This window comes from Bombus flavifrons, chromosome 3, assembly GCF_040668555.2.
Source record: "Bombus flavifrons isolate JBK064 chromosome 3, iyBomFlav1_principal, whole genome shotgun sequence".
Lineage (NCBI taxonomy): Eukaryota > Metazoa > Arthropoda > Insecta > Hymenoptera > Apidae > Bombus > Bombus flavifrons.
The window spans coordinates 11632392-11655163 of record NC_138444.1 but is presented as its reverse complement, the minus strand read 5'-3'; the positions used below and the strand labels follow the sequence as shown (position 1 = coordinate 11655163).

At 32.6% G+C, this 22772-nt stretch overlaps 4 protein-coding genes across 12 annotated transcripts; 1 reads left to right on the top strand and 3 right to left on the bottom strand.

Annotated features, from left to right (window-relative positions):
* Positions 1-70: 70 nt before the first annotated feature.
* On the bottom strand, positions 71-6524 carry LOC138178432 (uncharacterized). Its single transcript, XM_069110287.1, has 4 exons — positions 6166-6524; positions 2158-5901; positions 1869-2082; positions 71-1779 (listed from the first exon to the last, which is right to left on the bottom strand). Exons 2-4 carry the CDS (start codon positions 5872-5874, stop codon positions 1577-1579), a joined length of 4134 nt encoding a protein of 1377 aa, XP_068966388.1. The 5' UTR covers positions 5875-5901; positions 6166-6524; the 3' UTR covers positions 71-1576.
* Positions 6525-7153: 629 nt separating this feature from the next.
* On the bottom strand, positions 7154-16907 carry LOC138178441 (uncharacterized). Its single transcript, XM_069110305.1, has 10 exons — positions 16767-16907; positions 11632-11913; positions 10972-11075; positions 10665-10897; positions 10111-10384; positions 9528-9899; positions 9263-9430; positions 8957-9167; positions 8743-8876; positions 7154-8560 (listed from the first exon to the last, which is right to left on the bottom strand). The coding sequence occupies exons 2-10, from the start codon at positions 11906-11908 to the stop codon at positions 8258-8260; spliced, it is 2076 nt and encodes a 691-aa protein (XP_068966406.1). The 5' UTR covers positions 11909-11913; positions 16767-16907; the 3' UTR covers positions 7154-8257.
* LOC138178466 (phospholipid scramblase 2) lies at positions 14408-22755 on the top strand. Of its 3 annotated transcripts, none has more exons than XM_069110354.1 (7): positions 14408-14494; positions 20264-20368; positions 20661-20810; positions 21074-21297; positions 21395-21556; positions 22436-22582; positions 22673-22755. In XM_069110354.1, exons 1-7 carry the CDS (start codon positions 14479-14481, stop codon positions 22703-22705), a joined length of 837 nt encoding a protein of 278 aa, XP_068966455.1. In that variant the 5' UTR covers positions 14408-14478; the 3' UTR covers positions 22706-22755. The 3 variants fall into 3 exon arrangements, with proteins under 3 accessions (XP_068966455.1, XP_068966454.1, XP_068966456.1); XM_069110353.1 differs by lacking the exon at positions 14408-14494 and adding an exon at positions 19243-19565; XM_069110355.1 differs by lacking the exons at positions 14408-14494; positions 22436-22582; positions 22673-22755 and adding exons at positions 19243-19565; positions 21713-21846.
* On the bottom strand, positions 16782-22437 carry LOC138178473 (uncharacterized). 7 transcript variants are annotated; one of them, XR_011172710.1, is made up of 5 exons: positions 22295-22437; positions 22141-22207; positions 21361-21567; positions 20248-20385; positions 19162-19249 (listed from the first exon to the last, which is right to left on the bottom strand). XR_011172710.1 is itself a non-coding variant. In XM_069110370.1 (4 exons), exons 1-4 carry the CDS (start codon positions 22332-22334, stop codon positions 16782-16784), a joined length of 465 nt encoding a protein of 154 aa, XP_068966471.1. In that variant the 5' UTR covers positions 22335-22437. The 7 variants fall into 7 exon arrangements, 1 of the variants encoding a protein (XP_068966471.1); XM_069110370.1 differs by lacking the exons at positions 20248-20385; positions 21361-21567 and adding an exon at positions 16782-17003 and having other exon boundaries at positions 19114-19249; XR_011172711.1 differs by lacking the exons at positions 19162-19249; positions 20248-20385 and adding an exon at positions 20726-20823.
* Positions 22756-22772: the final 17 nt, after the last annotated feature.

The window sequence follows — 22772 nt, the reverse complement described above, 5'->3', positions numbered from 1 at the left end:
AAATATTAATATGCATAATACTTATATGTCCTACTAGATTGTTAATGAAAATGAACAAAATATTTGCCAAAATATGTCACTGTATTTTATCCCCAAACATTTTACATAATAGCTACATCTTACATAATAAAATTTGTAGTATATATTTACTTATATATACACATTCGTACATGTGCAACTGCCACATACAATTTCTTTTCTTTTTTTGTTGTTGTCCTATTGATATTTGGTTTAACAGAAAGTCATTCTGTAAATTAATGAAAGTATCGCAAACGCTCATATAAGATACATTTTCTTGTACCTTTTATCAGTTAAAGATCATTTATGCTATCTTACTTTGAAGTATTTAGAGGCAACCTGCTTGATATTTGTTTTTTTACTGAACATATACCCGCTATGAATAAGTAATAAGAGTTCTATAAATTCCTTACTGATGGGATATATATCCAGTACATAAAAAGTGTAATGTAAATAGGTTTTACGATCTGTCACTATAATTTTATGTAAAAAAATATTTACAGGATACACCACCCATTATTAACTTTGATTTACAGAGTTATTTTAATATTTGCTGTGAATTTCCCAAATAAAAACTAATAAACTCAAATTAGAATCGCGTCTTAATACAAAAATCATTCTTATAGCAAACTGCCTATTTCCTGATAACGCAAAGTTTGTTTTGTTTTTTAGAAACAAATAATTACCTATGTAAATATGAGGAGAAAATTGCTCTTGAAATATAATAATAATTCGTGTATAATTAAATGCGTTGTTTGATTATAGTAAATGAGCTAATATGGAAAAACAATATCCAGTTATTTACAACATTAATGTAAATATGAATTATTATTAGATTTCTAGTTATATTATATTTGTATATCATTTTGCCTCTCGCAAAACGATACTTAAAACAATCTTATCAGCATAAAAAATCTTGATGTAAATGAAATAATAATATTGAATCGCATAAATTGCGATTATAAATTAATTATGGAACATTTTTTAAAATTTGTTTGTTTACAATTCATTTGCTTTTTGTTTTCTTTTTTTACAAAAATCATTTTTGATTTAGAATTTGATTTATACAAAATGTTACAAAATTCTAACTCTACCTTTTTTTTAAAGTGATAAACAATACGGTGTAATAAGCATATGTAAGTTCTGTATAATAAGAAATCACAAAAAGAGAAATCTTTACACCAAATATTCATACAGTATACAGTGTTATTATATAAAACATGTTTCAATATTTTTGAACATAAACTAACTTTACATAACATATTTCATTTAAGGAATCATACTTAACTATCTTAATTTAATTCTTCTATCAGACACCTATCAAAAGATTTTTAACATTGGAAAACTACTAAAATAATAGTTTTAAAGTAGTAGTACTTTGCAATTGATAAATGTATAAACAAATAGATGTGCTTTAAAGTGTCTGACAACGAGAAAAATAATATTTTCCGTTTATCAAATATATTTAGAACAATACAGTAAAAGTAAGAGATTTTTGTAATTTACAAAAACAGGATCTCACCTGCTTCCGAGATTATAGATGCAATTTCTTGATGATTTAATGTACCAAATTTTTTTTATAATTATATTTATAACGAATACTTGCATCATACGGACAAAATTTCCCTTCTATCAAACATTGGACAATCCATGTTGTAGAAAGTAATGGAATTTGTAGTTTATTAGCCTTCTCCACTGCCCAGGATGGGCACAAACTATTTGTAAGAACTACAGTTCCCTGTACAAAATTTTCCATTACATCTAAAAATTGATAAAAAGTCTTATTTAGTATTAATGCTTAATATTATATTTTCAATTTACAAAGTTTTTATCATAAAAAATTTTCATACCTGCTTTATCCGCTAATATAATAACAGCACCTGCGTTTTCACAAATTTGGCGCCAAAATGGAGCAAATTGTTTTTCAGACTCTACAACTGGAATTATCACAACAACCTGAGTCAATGGTTTGTTGCTTTGTCTTTGGAACATTTCGATATATGAATTTTTATCCAAACTCCATCCTGCTGGTAATCCATCTTCTGCTGGATTTACAAATTTTCCCTGTAAAATACGACAATTATAAGCTACAAAAAATAATAAATTTGTGTATAAGAGTACTAGAATTACAATACTTACTTCCTGACAACATCTTATTATCCAATTATGATTATAAGCAGGTATACCAACCGAAAGACACAACAGAGTCTTCGCAGTTGTATTTGGCACGTTCGTTATTAGTTTTGTATTTTTGTACTCGTCTTGTGGGATTTCACTGAAGTCAGTGTAGACTTTTCCGCCACCTGCCACTATTTGCTTGTTTAATCTATCTCTTATAAAAGGCTTTTTTGACCATTCTATCTCATCTTCGGTTCCTGGATCTGAATCTTTATCATCTTGAAATCGATCGATAGCTTCTACGGATGCGCAGGTAAGAAGGAAAGACATGCCTTTAAACAGATTCGAATCTGTACGCGGAATTGGACCAAACATTGCAATGGTTTCTTCATCGTCTACTTTTTTTTTACTTCTCGATTTACTTTTAATTCGATTTTGTGGTCCTTTTACAACTTGCTCATACGGGGTACCAATTATTTCAGGTTGTACTCCAATAGAAAAGACTTCGTCCTTTACAGAAACATTAGAGTCGCTGGAAACGCCATCACTTTCAAAGGGTACCTTCTTCTCTTTTTTAATCGAAGATTTTACACCCGATACAGATGGTTCTACTTCAATTTTGTTTGTAGGAGTCTGAATTAGTTTAGATTTAGGAGTAGAAAAACTGGGAGTGGCGATTCGTTTCGAACGTCTTTTTCCATCAACCATATTATCTAATGTTATTTGCCCTAAATGCTTTGGCGTAGATGGAAGACTCTTATTCCCCATATTGATTTCCTCTTTCAACACTTGAGCCTGATCAGCTGATAAAGAAAGATCCTTGATTTGAACTTCTAGTTTTTCTCCTTCATCTGTCTCTACTGTGTAATATACTTCGTTATTTACAATCTCAACATTGATGATTATACCGCACGATCCATAATCGTAATTCTTGGTAGCGGCATACACGGATAGACCCTCTTTCAAAACTTTCGGTATCGGTATAACAAAGTCTTCTATAAGTACTTTATTTTTTCCATCATAGAAGTTCACCTTATATTTCGTCTTTATTTTATCGATAACTGTACCGGGATAATAATTATTATCGGACCATTTAGCGAATACAGCCTTACCAATTAATTCATCTACTATCATATGCGATTCGGATTTTGTTGAAACATTTATAGCGCTCGATATATTATCCGTATGTTCCGTTTTATTCTTTTTTCTATTTGGTGTACTAATACTCTCTGCGAGATTTAATACTTTTGAAATTTTGTTCACTCCATTCGACTGATTATCTGACTTGATGCTTTTACTTCTTGGTCTCTTTACTGCTTTGCTCTTCTTTGTGCTTTTAGGAGTTTGTAATTGAACTATATCTTGCGATACTTCTGGCGTAGAAGACCGAATCTTTTGTAACTGGTCGTCTATCCTCTCGTTGCTAACATTGTATGCATCAATTCCAGTGAGTTCGGTATTTGCAAAATTTAAAATAGTTGTTGTAAGAAGGTGACTGTTTTGCCATTCTTTGCTTAGACGTTCGTACGCTTCGTCTATTGCGTGTTTATCATTCAGCGAATGAATATCTTGGCCGTGTCTTTTCGCATGTTTCGCCGGTACTCTCGGTAACGAGAAATGTGTACTATCTCTTATCGCAAGCTTGGCTGCCAGTGAAGCGGCACTAGATGCGGAACTTAAGCTGATAGTTGAAGCAAATGAAAGCCTGGAAGGATTCAGTTGATATAATTGCGGGTTACTGTTTACTGATCCAGGAGATATTTCCTTATTGTCATTCCCGGAAATGTCTGCCAATGAAGCAGATGTATCATTGTTTTTCTGTCTGGTTAAAGTGGACTCTGCAGCAACAGTCTCACATTGCACACCAATGATTTCTTTACTTAGAAATTCCTTTGTACCTTCATCAATGTGTAATAAACATTTCATTCTAACATACATACCAATTTCTTTTTCTATTTGTAAGGCTTTTGTGATAGAACTACTGTGAATCGAGTTTAACTTACTTTTATCATCTACTATAAAGACATCAGGCTCATTGTCACTTACACTTAATAAGTCAGCATGATCGCTGTCTTTAAGTATAGAAATTGATTTAACTTGTTTGTTTATATTATGTAGGGATATGGAAATGTTATCTGCTTTATCAAGAATTGGCATATCGTTAAACGTGTCTGATTGTAAACTAGCTGTACTGTCGGTATCGCATTTTTTTGATTCACTACTTCCATTTACCAATTTACCACTGGATTTAACCAAATCAAGGGATGATTCTTTGGCATTTTCCACTGATTTATAACTAAATTCGCTACTATTTTTACTGTCATAACAACTTTTGTATATTGTATCAGACTTTGTATTATCTAGAACACTCTTACTTTCGGCTTTCCCATCAGAATCTTCTTGAGACGAATCTAATACTATCTTCTCTCCATCCTCATCAATTTCTACTAATTCTTTGGATCTCGGCTTAGCTTCGTGAACAGTAGTTTTATCATATATAAGTTCTATGCTCATTCGCGATTTGGATATGCTCCCAGAACACATGTTAGAGTGAGATTCACATACTTCTTTAGACATTGATGTTCCTTGAACATTGCTACTGTTTTCTTCTGAACTGATGTTTCTTTTAGGTTCAATACCATTTTCCTTATCTTCTGCTTTTTCACTGTATGTTACCTTACTATCTTTTGCTTCAATTGCTCTAATGCTATCTGTATTTTTATTAGTCAAATTCGATTTTAATTTCTCAACTGCAACAGTCTTTAGGGAAGATGTACAATCCCTCTCGTTTGTTTGAACTTGTATTACTCTATTTTCATTAGACTGTGATACAGTTTTTACCTCTGATGTCTCTTCATTAAGGTCTTTCTTAGTAATAGCTTGATGTAGTTTTGATGTATCATTAAAATTTTTGTTCTTATCTATTTCATAATCTTTCATTTCCAATTCAGGGTGGTTTTCATCTTTATCTCTTTCTTTACATGATATTGACAATTCTACCATTTCTTTCATGTTGTCATCTTCTCCAACATCCTGAGTTTCTGCAATTATGATATTTGTGTTAGAGCAATTTTTAGGAAATTCATGATGGGAATCGTCAGATTTAAACGAATTCCAACTTTCTTCTTCTTCCTGTACTAGTTTCTCAGGCACTGATACATCTTCCCTAGATGCTGTTCTTAAAATTTTTGTAGGTGGTTCATTAAATGAACCTATTTTACGTTTTAGACTTATTATATTAGTACCACCTTGTTTCTTAGATGGTGAAGATGCTTCAGATGGTGTGCAATGTATTATTTCTTCATTTTCATCATCAGAAAATTTTTCTTTATTCTCTGAAGTACTACTTTCATCGATCTCTTTCTCCTCTTCTTTTTCACATGGCTCTATGTTCTGTTTTTCCTTCTCCTTCATAATTTCAACAACTTGCGTATCTTCTACTTTTATAATATCATCATTCTGTACATCAAGCTTTGCTATATGCTCAGCCGTTAGTTTTATTTCATTCAAAGTTGATTCTGTGTTATCACCAGAGACAAAAGATAATGTTTTTTCATCTTTTGTATTTTCTAAATTTCGTTGCGATTCATCATCGCTTGTATCTATTAGATGAAAATCTTGACTTTCATTCAAACTATTGGCTTCACTAGATACCAAAACCCTGCTCTTTTCAAAACTTCCAGAACATATATCTTGATTTTCCATTGTATTATTTTCTATCTTTCCTATTTCTGACATATTTTTTACCCTTTTTTTACTAACATACTGGAATTAAAAACATATTAATGAAAATTTATTAATTTAATTTCCCTTATGGATAACTCTTAAAGTTATGTTTTTTAAAACGAATAAATTCAAATTGCTAATTCATAAAAATCGAGATAAAGCATAAAAAAAGATCGAAGCGAAATTCAAGGACACCCTATATATCAATACGGTGTTTACAACGAGAATAGAAGGTTACGGCGGGAACATCATGTGATCACGAAAATTTCTCGGAAATCTCAAGTTATAAAAAGTGAAACGTACCACAATTGATTACGCACAATGAGGCGTATTTTTTCAATTGAATTATTTGTACCTCCTTGTCAAAATATTACATTTGCCGTCGAAGATAAATATGTTCGCCGGCCGTCGGAAGCGGGAGCTCATGTATTCCTTCTGCCCGCTACTTTCACACTTGCCCTTTCTAACCTTGTACCTCGTACTCGTCTTGATCACGCACTTCTTTTTATTACTAGTCTCAAAAATTACATTAATAAACAGGTCTCCCATAGAAAATACCACGAAAACTCCACTTTTTAGACACAAAGCAATACAGGCCATAAAACGCCATCGCCACTTTTAGTAATCATAGATTATGTAATTCTAGATTTGCAGGGTTTCGCGGCTAGGTAACAAGGCACATTTACGAATTGACCAATTGCGTCGCTTCTTACGAGCGGCGTAATATATATTATGCCGTATAATCGCTATTCGTGGACGAATTTCTTTCTGACCAATCAGAACGCGTGACTAGGATTAACGTGACCATCTTTGATTTCAATTACTACGACTAGAGTGGTCAGAATAATTAATTCGTAATATTTCTTGTTTTAAAAGAAAAGAGATATTAGTTACAAATTTTTATTTCTGAAATAATGTCGGATGATAATGTAAATATTATCCAGGAAATAAATAAATTAAATTTGGAGTTAAAAAAGAAATTGGAAGTAGTCTCAAAATGGAGAGGTATATTCTAATACTAGAGAGGAAATTTCCTATCTGCTAATATATTAATAATTTCTATAATAAAAAGAGTCTTTTTAACATCTTTTTCACTTTTAGTCGAGTGTGCTCAATTGCAACTAGAATTTCTAAAGTTGTACACTCCAGAATGTCTTGAAATTTTCGAATCGTTTAAACAAATGACTGATATGAGTATCGATTCGAATACTAAGTTTAATAATCCTTAATTATTAAAAAATACCCCCTTATTAATGTACCATCAAGATTTTCAATAAACAATATGAGACAATTATTTTGAAATATATTTATTACATTTGAATATAGGACTGACACATAGAATGTATTTCTGGTTTTAATAACATAAAGACAGACATAGATATACATACGTTGATCTTTTATCCGACGAAATATAAATTTACACTAGAATAGAATCATGGTGTACCTTTTTAAACTTCATTAAATATCTTTTAATATCGATATATTTCGGTAGATTTATGTTGCATGTTGATATTCCACAATGGAAGAAAATAGATAAATAAGATACTTTACCGCGTTATTATGCAGCATTATTTGGAAGTATTCAGGTAAATTTAATCTGAACAAAGTAAGAAAAGTGAACTTTTTATTACGTGATTGCGAGGAAATTGCTGAAAATCATCTAGTGTAAAAAAATTAAACGTCATCGTATGTTATGCTCTCTGATGTTCAACGACTGTTTTAATGTATTTTATTATATAACTGATAATTTCTTCTGCGAGGCGTTCGTCCAAACTTTTTACTTTTTTTAAAGTTCAAATGGCTTTATATTATTAGCGAGATAAGAAATTTTGAAGTTCGTCCATTCTAGGGAAATAATGACAAAAATTTCGTTTGATAATTATTGTCCCTCATAGCTTGTCGTTACATTTATTACTAGAAAAAAAAAAAAAAAAAAAAAAAAAAGAAATACACCTCGCAAATAGTTCAAAATTCAGTCGTTCTTTTTCCATTTTATTATATTAAACGATATCCACATGTAATGGAATCAATCTGTTGTACACAATCATGTACGCAAAACTCGAAGCCACTTCAACCATCTTCATCGACATGTTCTCGAATCGACTTTAAAAGTTATTCGATCCTTTGATTCTTTGTCTCTTTCGTCTTAAATGAACCTACCCGCTCAATAAAAGTAACATGACTCTTATCGCATTCTTGGATGATATATTGTTTCGAACAACTTAACCTCTATTCCTTGACTTCAACGTTTTTCTTTTTCTCTCGGTTGCAAACCAAATAAACGAAATGCTGAAAGTTGACTATAGAAATGAAGCTCGGTTCGAGGTCACTGATTTGTTGAAAAGCCACACCCGTTTCTCGACATCGTCTCACTTAATTTTAATAATTTGTTTTTTTATCGGTCAGACTGTTGAGAGCTGGTCATATCATAGACGCTGTTCAATCGTCGCCCGTTGTAGGGGTAAGTAAGGTAACGATGCCAGTATTGGTAATGATAACGTCGTAAACAAGAGTCGTTTCCATCGAGGCGACATTGATCGGAGATTGCTGTCGGAGTCTGTAATTGCGACAATATTAAAGCTGTGCTGGCGCACGCTTCTCTGCTCTTTGGTCCTTCTCTTATTTCTTGGGCGTCGCAGATTTTTCCCGCTTCCACTGCATAGTTACCTAAACATTCTTCTTCTAGGTCGTTCTGTACCTGAAATTAATAGGAAATTTATTTTATTCGGCTTTATATATTTTAATGGGATTTCCCTTTTTCCCGTAAACAATAAACAAATAAATAAAATGAGATAGGATGGAATTGTATTCGACAAATTGAGTAACTAGAGTTTTAAATAGAGACTTTTAAATGATCAAGATTAGAGTAAGAATATTTACGCAGGCCTTGCAGATTTGAAGCATGACACAAGGAAGATAGAGCATCTGTGATTCGTCTCCACCTAAAGTGTCTACTGTTCTGCATCGTCTCTCGATCAGTTCTAGCTCTGGACAGGCTCTATTTTCTTCCACGGCTTTTCACAAAATATAATAGTTAATATAATGTATTGGTACTAAAGAGTATAATACAATATAATGATTAATCAAATTGCACCTTCAGTTTCTATTAAATTGTTGATACGTTTATCCTTGGATTTAGAGTTGCTACTATTCTCTCGGAAGTTCGAGGTTTGATTACCCTGTACATGAGTTGCCTTTTGAGCCTCTATCCTAGTCGCCACATTGTTCCTGAGTTCGTTTAGAGCTTTTCTCATTTTTTCGAAGGAATAGGCAGATGCAATTCGTGCCATTATCTTATCCTTTACCTATCATTTTATTTAAACATTATAAAATATTGATATATACATAACGCTAACTGTGGTGTCATGTATATTGATTGGTTTCCTTAAACGAGTCATACCTTTTGCATATCTATACCATTTTCAGAATCTCTGTATTTCAAAGCTTCCTCAATAATCAAGTCCTTAACGGTTTTTTGCCTGGGATCCAATTGATCCAACCTGTCTTTTCTTTCGTCAGCTTCCTTTTCGTATTCTCGGTCGTTTGCCTTCAGATTCTCTACCATATTCTAATAAACCGATATATTAATTCAACCATTATAGATTGAGTTTACGATTAGAAAAAGAATAAGAAAAAGAAGAACATTTTCTACTTCTCTTAATTACTTCATAGTATCGCTGTAACATCCATTCATCGTCTTGATTCGGAGTCCCCTGGCCAACCATCAACGTAGCTTTCTTCTTTCTTCTATCAATACCAAAATATTGAGACCAATCGACGCTTTTCTTTCTCACCTCGATAGATTTTGATTTGCCTAACTTTGTCACATTCTCCTTTTGCCCTTTTGGTGAAGGAGTCACCTTTGGCGCTTCCGAAGAACTCTCATGTTTATGCTGATCCCCATGTTCATGATCGTGATCGTGATTATGGTCATGATCATGGTCGTGATCGTGGCTGTGATCATGCTTGAAGTTGTGAGTATGATTTTGATTATCCACGGATTGAGTGCCAAACAGTGCTCCCAGATCTTGAGCGACCTTAAAATGTAAATAAATAGATACTTTATTTTAAATTTAAATTTAAGTCATTTGAATGTACGATAAAAAAAAAAAAAATAAAAATTAAGTATATTTTAAAATGAAAGTATCTATTTATTTAAGATCAAGGTTGAATAAATATTTAATCACGCATGTAATATTCGATTACAAATTGCTAAAGAATTTCTAGAAAACTTCTCAGCTGATTTACCTTGGGATCGGTAATCTGTTTTTTGGTAGATGTAGATACAGGTTTTGGGCTCCTCTTAGCAACTAAATACCGTTTAGCCATATTTCTGTAGGTCCTCAGGGGTCGTCCTATGGAATACCCACCATTCATGTTTCTTCGTTCGCCCATTGAGAGGTACAACAAATTTGGGTCTTGTTCCCGGTCGCCGAAATCGTTTTCGTCGGATTCTCGACTCTGACCTCGGGCCATAGACTCTTTATTCAACAATGCACCCCAGGACATTGGACCTGAATTCCTATTATCCATAGTTTCATCAGTATTTTAAATTTCACCATATTTTTAAACTTTAACATTAATAAATATACGAAATATTTTTTATAAGGATTATTTTGTATTAAGAAATAACAATGTTTATCGTATAAAATATAGATTAAAATATAAATTAAAATGAATTGAATGAAATAAATCATTATTTTAAAATTAAATAATTTAGTCCAAGCTATTATATTTTAAAATTATGTAGGTTATCGTTAGTCCAATAAAGTTGAGTATTAAGATTCATATCAATCGCTAACTCATATATTTTGTTGCCTCGATCGCCTCTGTATCGATCATAGAGCATCTGACGAGAGTCCATATACCCTTCGTCATCCGTATCTCCAAGATTATACGGAGAGCCATCCTGCAGTTCTTCTAGAAACAATTTCGCCAACTCCTTATTATCAATATTCGATCGTTCAGGACCATAGCCCCTTTTACGATTGGAACCTCGCTCACGTTCTCGAAATAACGATGTGACTGGTTGTTCCTGGATATTACCAAACAATGCAGCTCTTTCTTTTCATAGAAATATAGTATAACAAGAGAAGAAAGAAACGCTACCTGCTGTTGGGGTACATTCTCTAGATAATCAATCAATGCTCTTTCGAGTAATTTATTATTCAAATCTTGAAAACCATTTCCTACAGTTTCTAGTTGTCCAGTTTCTAGAACAAATTTCCATTATGTAGAAAATATTTATGATTTAAGATTTGATTGATCTTTCTAAGTAAATTTTATGAGCTACGGTATATAGAGTGTTCCAGAATGAGTATACCTGGGCAGGAAATTGAAGATAAAAGAAATAAGTAGAATAAACATGATAAAGCTTTTTTCTTTGAGATCTTGTTTTCGTAAAAATATTATACATGCACTTAGCTAACTCCAACGTGAATAAAAGTACATAATATATACTCGGTTTATGTATACATATAAATAAAACACGTACGCATAGAACGAGTACATTTGCATTTTTATTCGATCCGAAACGTGCACGTACACGATAAACCTTCGATCTCTAATTTTTTCAAAAACAAAATTTTAAGAGAAATAATTTTATTTTTTTCTTCGGACTTGACCAATTAAAGTACTCTATATAAAATGGAATAGCCGATATAAAAATAGGTGTTGTATGAAAATGAATAATGAAATATGCTAAATCATCGTGATGGTTGTGCATGAACCTTATGCACGAACGTGCTAAGCCATCATATGAAAGAGTACCATTAGGCAAAAATTCTATTTCTTCGTCTTCCTCTTCTATTTCCCTTTCACCCTGACGTTCTCTGTCGAGCTTCCTGTCTCCCTCTCCACCATGATATTTAAACGAGCGTAAATCATTGTAGTAGTCTTGCGAATTCGTATCCAGAGATCGTTGTTTTCTGGTAATGGCATCCAAAGCACTCCTCAAAGATTCCTCCATCGAATGATGGGGCATGGGTGCCAGCGCTGTTGCCGACCCCATGAGTAGAGACACTAATAGCCATTCTTGAGGCAACATTTTACCTTTAAAAGCAAATAAATGTTATAATCTTGCATTTATAGATTTTTGTAAATCGTTTGCACATTCTTCGTAGAATTGTTTACGAATGTCTATGAAATATAATATTACGAAATATATATTCATAAATATATGTTCATTCATATGTATATTCAAATATATGTTCATATATTGAAATATATGTTCATTCTATATATAGTTACAAAGTGAAAAAAGATTTCATGATAATTCAACTATTTTTATGTGTCTATATATTATTATATAGATGTATAATATATATTTTATGTATTATTTATTTGGATAGTGAATTTTAGTCCACAAACTATATGTCGGAGATGAAAGAACGTCGGGATTTCCCGGCTGGAATGTTGGGAAAAACCCCAATACCCTAGTCCAGACTTTTACTATAGCTACACTTAAGTAATAAAAATAAAAGATAGTTCTAATGTTTCAATCTGGCTTTATGACGATGGGTTCGGGCTCGAAGTGACATAGCGGGTCACTGGACGTAGCCACGGTCACGGGAGGGACGTGTACCTGACAGAGGTATGGAATGATTATATGGCCCTCATTAAGAATAAAGATTGTCCCGTGGGGACAGGAATATATAAGGACAGTTTCATTTGGATCGGGGGGTTAGTTAAGCAGATAGTTAGTAATAAATCACTTCTATAAACAATAAGGAAACAATTCCCGGAACAAATATATCATTTATTAAATTCGTACCTAAGCAGCAGAACCTTTGTAGTAAAACTTAAAGATACATACTCCGAAGTTAAAGATATCAAGGCAGGGGTTCCGCAAGGAAGCGTCCTAGGACCAATGCTATATACATTATACACGGCCAACATACCAACAACTACCAATAGCAAAATATTGACATTTGCGGATGACACAGCTGTACTAGTCAGGCACACTAACCCTGTAACAGCAGTCACATTACTACAAGAACATATCACAAAAATAGAAAAGTGGCTTCAAGATAAACAAATTAAAGCAAACCCCGATAAATGCAACTACATTACATTCACACTGCGAAAACAAATACCACCAAACATTATACTTAACGGCACGCAAATAACACAAACAAGGCAAGTCAAATACCTAGGACTCCACCTAGATACGCGATTTACATGGAAACAACATATTAAATCAATAATATACAAAATACAGACAGCAAGGAGACGAATGCAATGTTTAACAAGTCGAAAATCCAGACTAAGCATAGAAAACAAATTAAAAATTTACAAAACGATCATAAAACCAGTCTGGACGTACGGAATACCACTATGGGGAACAGCAACAATGAGCCATATAAGCAAAGTAGAGATAATCCAAGCTAAAATCCTCAGAGCAATAGTAAACGCACCATGGTACGTCAGAAACGAAGATATACGGAAAGACCTTGAAATACCAACGGTCAAGGAGGAGATTAGCAGATACGCAAGAAGGTACAGAGAAAGAATAGCAACGTACCCGAACCGGCTGGCAGCGGAAACGATCAACACGTCAAACATAGAAAGAAGACTAAAAAGGAAACACCCAACAGATCTCACAAAGGACATAACCTAACAAACACGAAGATGGTACCCCGCTGGGGGTAACCACCCACATGTTATATTATTACAACACAAAGATATAACATTTTACCAAATGTCCTACTGGAGAAATTGTAAAATTTAAATAAATAAATAGAAAAAAAATCATATCGACCATCCTATTGCCGCTATTACTCATAGCCTCTTGTAGTGTCCACATTCGTACCAATAAACATTAGCTACATCCGCGATGGTAAAATAAGTAAAAGATCATCGAACGCCCACAATTCCAACCTTTCTCCGACATATAGATGTATAATATATATTTTATGTATTATTTATTTGGACAGTGAATTTTAGTCCACAAACAATATATACATTGAAAAATACATTTTACAGCGTAATATGGAATCTATTAAATTTCATTTTTAACGTAGATCAAAATTGCAGTGTAACTCCTGAAGGAATATATGCTTAATCGTACACTGTTTTGCAGAAAGCTTCTCAGTTATAACACTAAAAGTTATATATTGTTCCCGTATGTACGTATTTCCTAAAAATTCGTCTTCTAAATTTTCTTCAGATTTAGTAAATGTTAGCATCGAATCTGCTTTTCTAAAGCAATCATGCAACAGACGATCCCAGTATTAAAGGAAAGCTACTTTATGGTATCTTCAACAGGTTGCCTACCCAAATGTCATAGTACAGAAAAGTCGACCCATAACAGGAAATGGAAGCTTTCACTTTATGATCTTATGTTAAGAATATCTAGGAGGTTCAGTTTGGTTGTAGAAAATGGATAAGAACATCGAGGAGGATGACGAGCGTTAGAAGAGAATGGAAAGTATGTTAGTAGTTCTGTTTAATCAGCTTTATCAGTCGATATCGATTCCGCAAAAAGGCCAGCGAAGTCCCTTCTTAACAGAAGACGTAGTAGTGAAAACTAGTGATGCAACAGGGATTGCTCTACACTCTACGCCCTGGTCGATCGACTTTTTCGTTACAAAGATTGATGTAATTCTACATCAATCGATGATTCGATGCTCAGGTAATCGATTGTATTTATAAAATATTTATAGAATGATTGAGACGCAATGGGATTAAATTAAAATTAACTTGAAATTCATATGTTTGTATCGTGTATAAAATATTTTTCAGCTATCATAAATGATATATATTATTATAGTTGATGAGTTTATAACAAAAATACGACTGTCTACCCCCAAGAAAGCAAAAGAATATTCTATAAAATCTTCGATTTCTGTTCAATATATATAATATGATTTGTAGGAGTGTATCCATTTACTACAATTATACTACAGAATAATCGTACCTAATTAAATCATGAAGTTGTTATTCTCGCGACAAAAGTTTTTATAGAAACCATTTCATTTTCATTCCATAATAGATCATAAATTAAGGCAAAAATCATTTTATATAATACGCAGTGAATTTATTATAGTATCTGGCAACTAGAACGTATCGTTACTGTACATTATTTAAAGGGTAGAAAAATTTGATAAGGATCGTTCTTGTTACGAATGCTTCTTTTACTGTCGCGTTATTTCTGTGTTGTTGCATTCCTCCTCTAATTTAGTCGTACATAACTAAATTAGTACAGTACAGTACTTAATTTAGTCAACAGAGACTAGATCATCGTTATGAGCACCGAATATTTTATTTTACAGCGATAAAGAGAAAATCTAAATGAAAAGAATTTTTACTACTTGATAACTAAATTTACATAAAAAATAAAATTCTTCATACAGCAGACTGTAGTCAATAGACTGACACTTACGAAATATCGATAGAATAATATTAATTAACAATGAACGTAAATGTTTAATGACATAAGTAACATTTGACTCGTAATAATAAGTTGGAATTAATGCGAACTTCGTCGTGCAAGAGTTAAATAACGAATTTAAAAACGACGAAACAAGGATGAATTTTCTAATGACGATGAATTTTTCCAATGATAAAAAAGATATAGTCTCGACATTAAGGAAGAACTTTCTTCCCCCTTGTTGTTCCTGAATGACGCGACGCTTCTCAGATCGATAGACGTAATGCATTCCACGCGTACAATCAGCTTTGCCGCATCATCGTGAAATCCGATTAACATTGACCCTCCTCCTATTACCAACAACTTTCTGCGTATTCATAACGTATTTATATACGTATATACAATAACCATTTTATCGAAGAAATATCCAGAATCGCGTCAATCGTATCAAGGAGCATGAAAATACGCGGTACAGTCGCGAATCGATAACCGGCTATCAGAACACCGACACCGTGCTCTTAAATTTCATTCAAGGTATTCGGAGAAAGCTTTGTCGATAGGCTGTTTTTGTACACATTGCGTTTCATTTATCTTTGATCCTTGATCAAGCGATTAAATTGATCAAGTTAACCGAACTCGAACGACCTGACTTTAAATTTGCGTTTATACAAAGACAAATTATTTGATTTCCAATATGCCGAATTCAAGTAGACCGTGCGAAATATAGAAAGTTAAATATTGATCAATCGCATAAACTTTAGTCTTTAATCCTTTGACACTGTGACGAATTTTATTCGCTTTATCTCTTTTAATAACTATATGCTTTTAGCATGCGTGTATGATGCTAATTTGAACGAATGAAAAGAATTAAAATTCACGAAATTCGGAAGAAAGGAAAGGAGAACTCATAGCGAACGAACGGTTCAAGAGAAAAATAGTACAATCGATAAAATATTTAATTCGAGGAAACTTTAAATGAAGTTACACTAACAGAAAAATCAAGAACAGATTTACTATTCGTGCTTGTAAAAACTTGATAATTTATGAGAAGGTCTCACAAACAAATACGAATGTTATATATCACTTTCTGCATTTATTTATAGAAATATACACTTATATCACTTTTCCACTCAGCTCCTCTGACTTATATAAAACGCGAACGGTAAGTTGTACATACAGAAGAAAGAATTTTATAAACATTACTTGTTGCATTACGAGTAATACATATCTATTTTACCGTTAATTTGACCGCAAGGTCAGAGGTGATTTGTAATGCCATGAGTCTAACAGATGGTGAGGCTAAACTCAAGCTAGTGATAGAAAATCTCTACAAGGAAACAGAGAAACCCTTCAGCAATGCGAATACTTTCGTCCTTAAGTAAAAAGAATGTAATTTTTAAACTTATTCACGTGAATTTCTTCGATGTTAGATTACTTTTAAACAAGGGATGAATACGTCGCAAGTTAGAAAGATTGATTTAATAAAATTAGAAAAATGATATAATGACGCTGTTTGATTTGATGGATAACTTACTTGATTTTTAGTTAGTCATTCGCGTGGCACAAGCCAGTGTTTTATTTGGTTTGCGCGTTCACCCTTGTACCACTGCTTCCACCGTGACAATTCTCCACGGATTACGTAGAATATTGGACGACCTGCTGTTTCACGACTACCGATGACGCGACCTCTTATATAGGGAACACCAGGATCGATAGAACCGCGCATGGAATCACCGTGGAGCAGCAACAAGTAAAGGCGTGTGGGGTGTGCCTGAGAAAACACGCCAAACCGGAAAATTATAATCACGCGTTACATCAATCCAATGAACCAGCCAATTCGAGTGATTAAGGGAACCGACAACCCTTAGAATCCCAAAAAAATCTCCCTCTTTTTTGTTTTTATGTAATGTTAATCTTTTTGAATAATTTGATATATGGTGTTGTTGGAAAAGTTGGTAGGAAAATTTGAGAAAAATTTGACGATAATCCACTTTTGTAGTATTAGAATGTTATTAGGTTGTCCGTGTAACGTTTCATTCTCTAACTTTTTACCAGCCGTTTAGTAGTTTCCAGGATTTAGTCGTTTGACGTAGTCCCTGGAGGTTTCTAGAGTCTCCAGTTTTTTGGAATTAAAACAACTTTTTAAAGGGTGGAATAAATAATAGGTAAATGATACTATGCTAATGATGTTTGACAAATGACACACATGGAGTTGAATATTTCAATTGAAATGTCTCTGCGTGTTCTTCATCGATACATTGGTTAACCCCGAATTTTTCTATTCGATTCTAGTTCTAGTTTTACAAATTCTTTTCAGTTCTATCTAATATATAACAGAATATATAATAGAATTTTGTTCGATTCTTATCGTTAATATATATATCAATTCTTATTTTAAAAATAATTACCAGTGAGATCCTGAAAATTTCTCAACCTACTTCTTCATGATCTTGGTTTTTTGATCAATTTTTGCCTTTTCCTTAAATTTCTTGTTTAATTTATGTAGCACCGTCAGTAAAATACTGAACAAAGATGAATACTGATTGAATTTGCCTCGGTGGTGTGGGAACATTCCCATAAGAATTCAGTTATGTTAACGTTATTAAGCATATTTAAACAACGTTATTAAAAAACCTGATCAAGATAACTCTACAGAAGTCCACTACATAACTCAAAGCCTTGCAAAGAATTTCTATGACATTTATTACAGCATTATAAATATTTCAGAAATACTTCTTCAAATTTCGACGACTGATGTGATTTCAATTTTGAACGAAAGAGAGAATAATTATAGAAAGATATTAATCAGACTCTTAAAAATTTTTTTCAAAAAATCAAAATATGAAGAAGCAGAATTTAGTAATGTAAATTGAACTAAGAAAAAGTTGCAGATGAAATGTTACGTTAAGACAACGTTGGTCTTTAATGGAATGAATGGCCGGTAATGATCTCAAATAGCTTCCGTGAAGCATTACGAAGGATAGTCAAAGGATGAGATGATTTGACGGAGTTTTTAGTAATAATTTTCTCGGGATTGTATACGTTTCGTTTTGTTCAGAAATTCTCTCTCCTCCAGAGTACGAGAACCGCGGGTGACCTGAAAGAGAATTCTCAGATAGTTAAGGGATCAGTGGGAATTTTTCAATTTTAACATTCCTATAATAGTTGAATATCGGTATTTTTGGTATTAGGGTTTTTAATTATTCCTGGAATGAAGGAGTTCTATTTTTGAAAATCGTGAAAATGTACCGCAACAGAGAATAAAATTACAATTGAAAATAATTATGAAACCGAAGGGACGATATTTTGAAAAGTTGAATTACGTTTCACTAAATTGAAATTCTCAAAATCTTGACTTATGCGTTACTATAATTTTCTACGATTAGTTAAGTTGTATTAGCTTTAAAACAAATACAGTCGACTCTCCTTCGTATAATACGATTAATTCTTTCCGCGTTGCATCGAAACCATATTAAAGCGAAACCAAAATAATATGATGGAAATATTCATGCTATACGAGGATTGCATAAATTTATTAAGCCGTGCTATATGGAGATCGTTTTGTAGGAGGGCTGCCACAATTTTTTCACCGTGTTATACCGTGTTTTCAGAGTACCGTGTTATAAGAGAGTTGGGCGTACTAGAATAAGTGTTGTATGATTTCTGAGCGGGCGTGTGTAGTGTACCTCAGTCCCTCCAATAATCTATTTCACTATACTATTGTTCATGTTGCAAATCATTAAAATTATTCGATTATTAATAATACAGGAAAAGAATAATAAGAAACATCGATCATTGTCTTTGACAATAATGAGAACGATACCGCTTATCCGGTTTTACGATAAGCGATTGGCTATCAACGATAACGAAAAGAGACTTACGGAACTTTCGACGAACAACCACGAGCAAACAGTATCTGGACGAAATTTCAGGAGTGATATCAACGGAACTGGATACTTGTGTAAATCTAGATCTCCCAAAAAAAGAATTTCACAAACATGAAGATTTTTTTGAAGCCTGAAAAACATTAAAGATAAAGTATTAGCCGAGAAAAGAGCAAGTTTTTGAATATTTGTCTACATAAAACGACTTGTTTCTACGCGATAATATTCATGGCTGTTTGCTAATCGATCCGTGCAATTCCCTGTGCCGCTTAACGATCGTTAAAATTAATTAAATCGACAAGGTTTTCTTACTCGTAGCGATAAAAAAGACACGTTTGCTGAAATAGTAAATAGTTTTCACGCACCAATTCACGATTGAATCCTCGATTTTTCGCGAGAAGAAATGGAAGCTAGTGACCTTAATCGTGTCACCTTCGGAGTGTTAACTGGTGATTCTTATTCCCTTCGGTTATCCTGAATGTGATTCTTATTGAACATCGTTATTATTGATATTACTATTACCGCTTTTATTGCGCCGTAAATTTTACGAAGCCCGCAAAGAAGGAAGTGATAAGTCACTAATTTAGCATAACGTGATTAATAGCCTGTGCTGCAAAAATATGTCTTGAAAAATAGGTGTACATGTTTCATAAAGAATCAACATAGTTAATGTCATCATAATCAATATTTTTGTAATGTTCAACAGAGCAATAGAAAACATATATTTAATCTGATAGTGAAATAACGAGGACAGTTTTAGTATTATAAGATTGATCGACAACATATAGAATTAAAAAAATCCTAAAGGATAGAATATGTAACTTATCGTGTCTTCCCCTGTGATCTTCATATCTAACCTAATAGATAATAATATACAAACCTAGTAGAACAAAAAATACATAAGTATCGCAAAATTATGTTTATTATTAGAATTAAATTATTATTAGAATTATTATTATAAAATTATTATTAGAATCGCAAAAGTATGTTGACAATTCGCTGTACTAAAGTTAATATTACGAATTACGTTCGAATCTGTATTTAAAGTAATATTCATCTGGTTAATGATAGAATCATTTGATTAATTTGTATAATAGGACGCATAAAGAAGAAGCGCGCGTTTAAACGAACTTTTATAATCACGCAGAGCCAAACCAGGTAACCAACCAGTATATAGAAATGCAACAGAATTCGGTATCCAATACAGTTCCTGTCCTTTCGGGGCCAACCGTCATTACGGCACAACCACAAGGTATGTATATCATCTTCCTGATAAAAATATGTAAAATATGTTTATAAAATTATTGTTAACATATAACATACAATATAATATGTAAAATATAATGATAAGTAGTCTGTGAATATTTTATGTATCTATGAGAAACTTAAGAATGAAAAAATGCACAAAGTACATAATGCGAAAAAATATGTAAAATAATCGAAATATAGTATTCGTTATAATATTTAATGGGCAAAATAAATCTTTATTACATATGAACTATTCTATTATATATGAAATATGATGATATATTAAATTCGTTCAGGAGAAACCAAACAAGAAAGAAGACCGATTCCTGTGAATACATTGAATTGGATATCGACACCAAGATCACAGCTGACCGTACTTTCTGGAACTCACTTCTTATCTAATGTGGAACAATTGGAAATTCAGCAGATTGTTGATCTCAGCACATGTTCGTAATTCATCTAAATTTAAACGAAAACAACGTCGATAAAAATAACTTATTAACTTATGCTTGGCATGCGTATAATTGACTATCGATTTTTTAATGAATGAAGCTTTTCGAACATTATTTTACAGTCAAATTAAATTATACATATAAAGAATTAACCCATCAAGAGTTACTGTTTGCATTTACAAACCGCATAATGTTCATATCTTTAAAATCGAAGAAAATTCAGAAATGACAAAAGTTTCTTTCTTTCATGTTAATAGTGCTCGGTAGATTAAAAAAGAGATTCCAATACAGAGTAAAAGTACCAAAAGCTGAAACGTTATTCCTAGCAATGGAAACAGAATCAAAGAATGAATCAAGCGGTTGGAGTTGCTCCAGATTGACTCGCGACGATTTTCAGTTAAATATTGTGGACCAATGCGGCGAAACCGCGTTCACCATGGTTATGAATTCCATGTGGACGTTTGCTTTGAATAAATCGCACGTGAGTAAAATCCAGACGGTATACAAGATTATAAAATAGCTTGACTATATTTTTATTATTTACCATATAACAAAAAGATGAAAATTTCATTGTACAGAGTATGTCGGTGCTAAGCCCCAATTTAATTGGCACAATAGGACAAAATTCTCATATAATAGGTTCCAGTTTTACGGTGTACGATGCAATAGGAAAGCGACTTTGTAATATATACGGGCCAAATGTTAGTGATTGTTGCATGTATCAAGAATCCCAGTTTCAGGTAATTTTTGTCTGGAAGAAAAAACGATATACAGGATGTGCCCAAAATCGGGGTACGACCCAGCTAGGTACAGAAATAAAACGAAAAACGATAGTAACATTATTTTCAAATCGTGACATAAATCATGTTTAATAATACAAACACGAGCAGAAACAGAAATTTCATATCTCGAAGCTGACAGTTAATATACAGCAACCTGGCGAATTTTCAAACTCACCTTTTTAGAAAATAAAGCGATTTTTTCATATTTTATTATATAATTATATATTGCACACGACCGTTTGTACGACGATTTTAGAGACAGCCTGTATATTTTATTTAATACATATTTGTATATATGTTGATATATATATAATAATAAGTTAATAATAGCTTATATTTTAATATCTTTGATCACTTTGAATATCTATATCCCTATTTTTAATGAGGTGGTATTACTAGGAAGATACGTAAGAGTCATTATCTTCATACTAAAACTAAATAGCACTTATTTACTAATATAAATTGCTCCAAAATACACCTAGCACTACAACTAGAGTTACTTCTGTGACTACAGCTAATTCTAGTATAATAGTCACTGTTACCTGCTCGCGCTTCTCGAGTAGCTTGCCGATTCGTCAAAGATGTCGATCTCACGACGCTCCATGTGCCCTGATTTGAAGATTTATTTATGACGTTATTTATGATTTACAAATTTTCAGAAGTCCTTCATCTAAGAAACAAAATGACTATACATACAGTCACATGTTATAGACTTTGGTAAATAAGGTCTCTCCATATTTCCAGAAGTAATAAAAATATTCAAAGTGGTTGATATTATTAAGCTACCTTATGCTTTATTTACAAATCATTTAATTATAGTACATTAATTTCATTCAGGTAATCTCGATTGATGGCACTCATCAAATTGCATCTCTTATGCATCAGTGGGACAATATTCTTCACGATTATATTATGTTAATTACATTTCCTTCAGATTTGGACATAAAATTCAAAACCTTACTCCTCGCCGCAGCATTTCTTCTGGTAAATTCTTTTGTTGCAAATTAGTGACTTAGGAAATTAAAGTTTTCTTTTCTTCGATGTTTGCAAAATTTCATCGTAAATTGTTTTTAGGAATATCTGTACTTCAGACAACTAAGAAGATAGCTTTAATCGTGAAAATAAGATACGCATCAACATCAACGTATTCAAACATTTTATTTTGTGTCAACAA

Excerpts from the sequence above, each read along its gene's own strand:
- LOC138178473 (XM_069110370.1), bottom strand. The coding sequence starts at position 22,334 with ATGGAGAGACCTTATTTACCAAAGTCTATAACATGTGACT. Across the intron at positions 19,250-22,140 it reads TACTCGAGAAGCGCGAGCAG|GCTTCAAAAAAATCTTCATG; the intron begins GTAACAGTGACT and ends AATGTTTTTCAG. Across the intron at positions 17,004-19,113 it reads GGTTGTTCGTCGAAAGTTCC|GCACACCCCACACGCCTTTA; the intron begins GTAAGTCTCTTT and ends GTGTTTTCTCAG.
- LOC138178432 (XM_069110287.1), bottom strand. The coding sequence starts at position 5,874 with ATGTCAGAAATAGGAAAGATAGAAAATAATACAATGGAAAATCAAGAT. Across the intron at positions 2,083-2,157 it reads TAATAAGATGTTGTCAGGAA|GGAAAATTTGTAAATCCAGC; the intron begins GTAAGTATTGTA and ends CGTATTTTACAG. Across the intron at positions 1,780-1,868 it reads TATATTAGCGGATAAAGCAG|ATGTAATGGAAAATTTTGTA; the intron begins GTATGAAAATTT and ends ATCAATTTTTAG.
- LOC138178466 (XM_069110353.1), top strand. The coding sequence starts at position 19,520 with ATGGAAGCTAGTGACCTTAATCGTGTCACCTTCGGAGTGTTAACTG. Across the intron at positions 19,566-20,263 it reads CACCTTCGGAGTGTTAACTG|AGCCAAACCAGGTAACCAAC; the intron begins GTGATTCTTATT and ends ATAATCACGCAG. Across the intron at positions 22,583-22,672 it reads TCGCCGCAGCATTTCTTCTG|GAATATCTGTACTTCAGACA; the intron begins GTAAATTCTTTT and ends AATTGTTTTTAG.
- LOC138178441 (XM_069110305.1), bottom strand. The coding sequence starts at position 11,908 with ATGTTGCCTCAAGAATGGCTATTAGTGTCTCTACTCATGGGGTCGGCA. Across the intron at positions 9,431-9,527 it reads TGTTACAGCGATACTATGAA|AATATGGTAGAGAATCTGAA; the intron begins GTAATTAAGAGA and ends TCGGTTTATTAG. Across the intron at positions 8,561-8,742 it reads TTCAAATCTGCAAGGCCTGC|GTACAGAACGACCTAGAAGA; the intron begins GTAAATATTCTT and ends TATTAATTTCAG.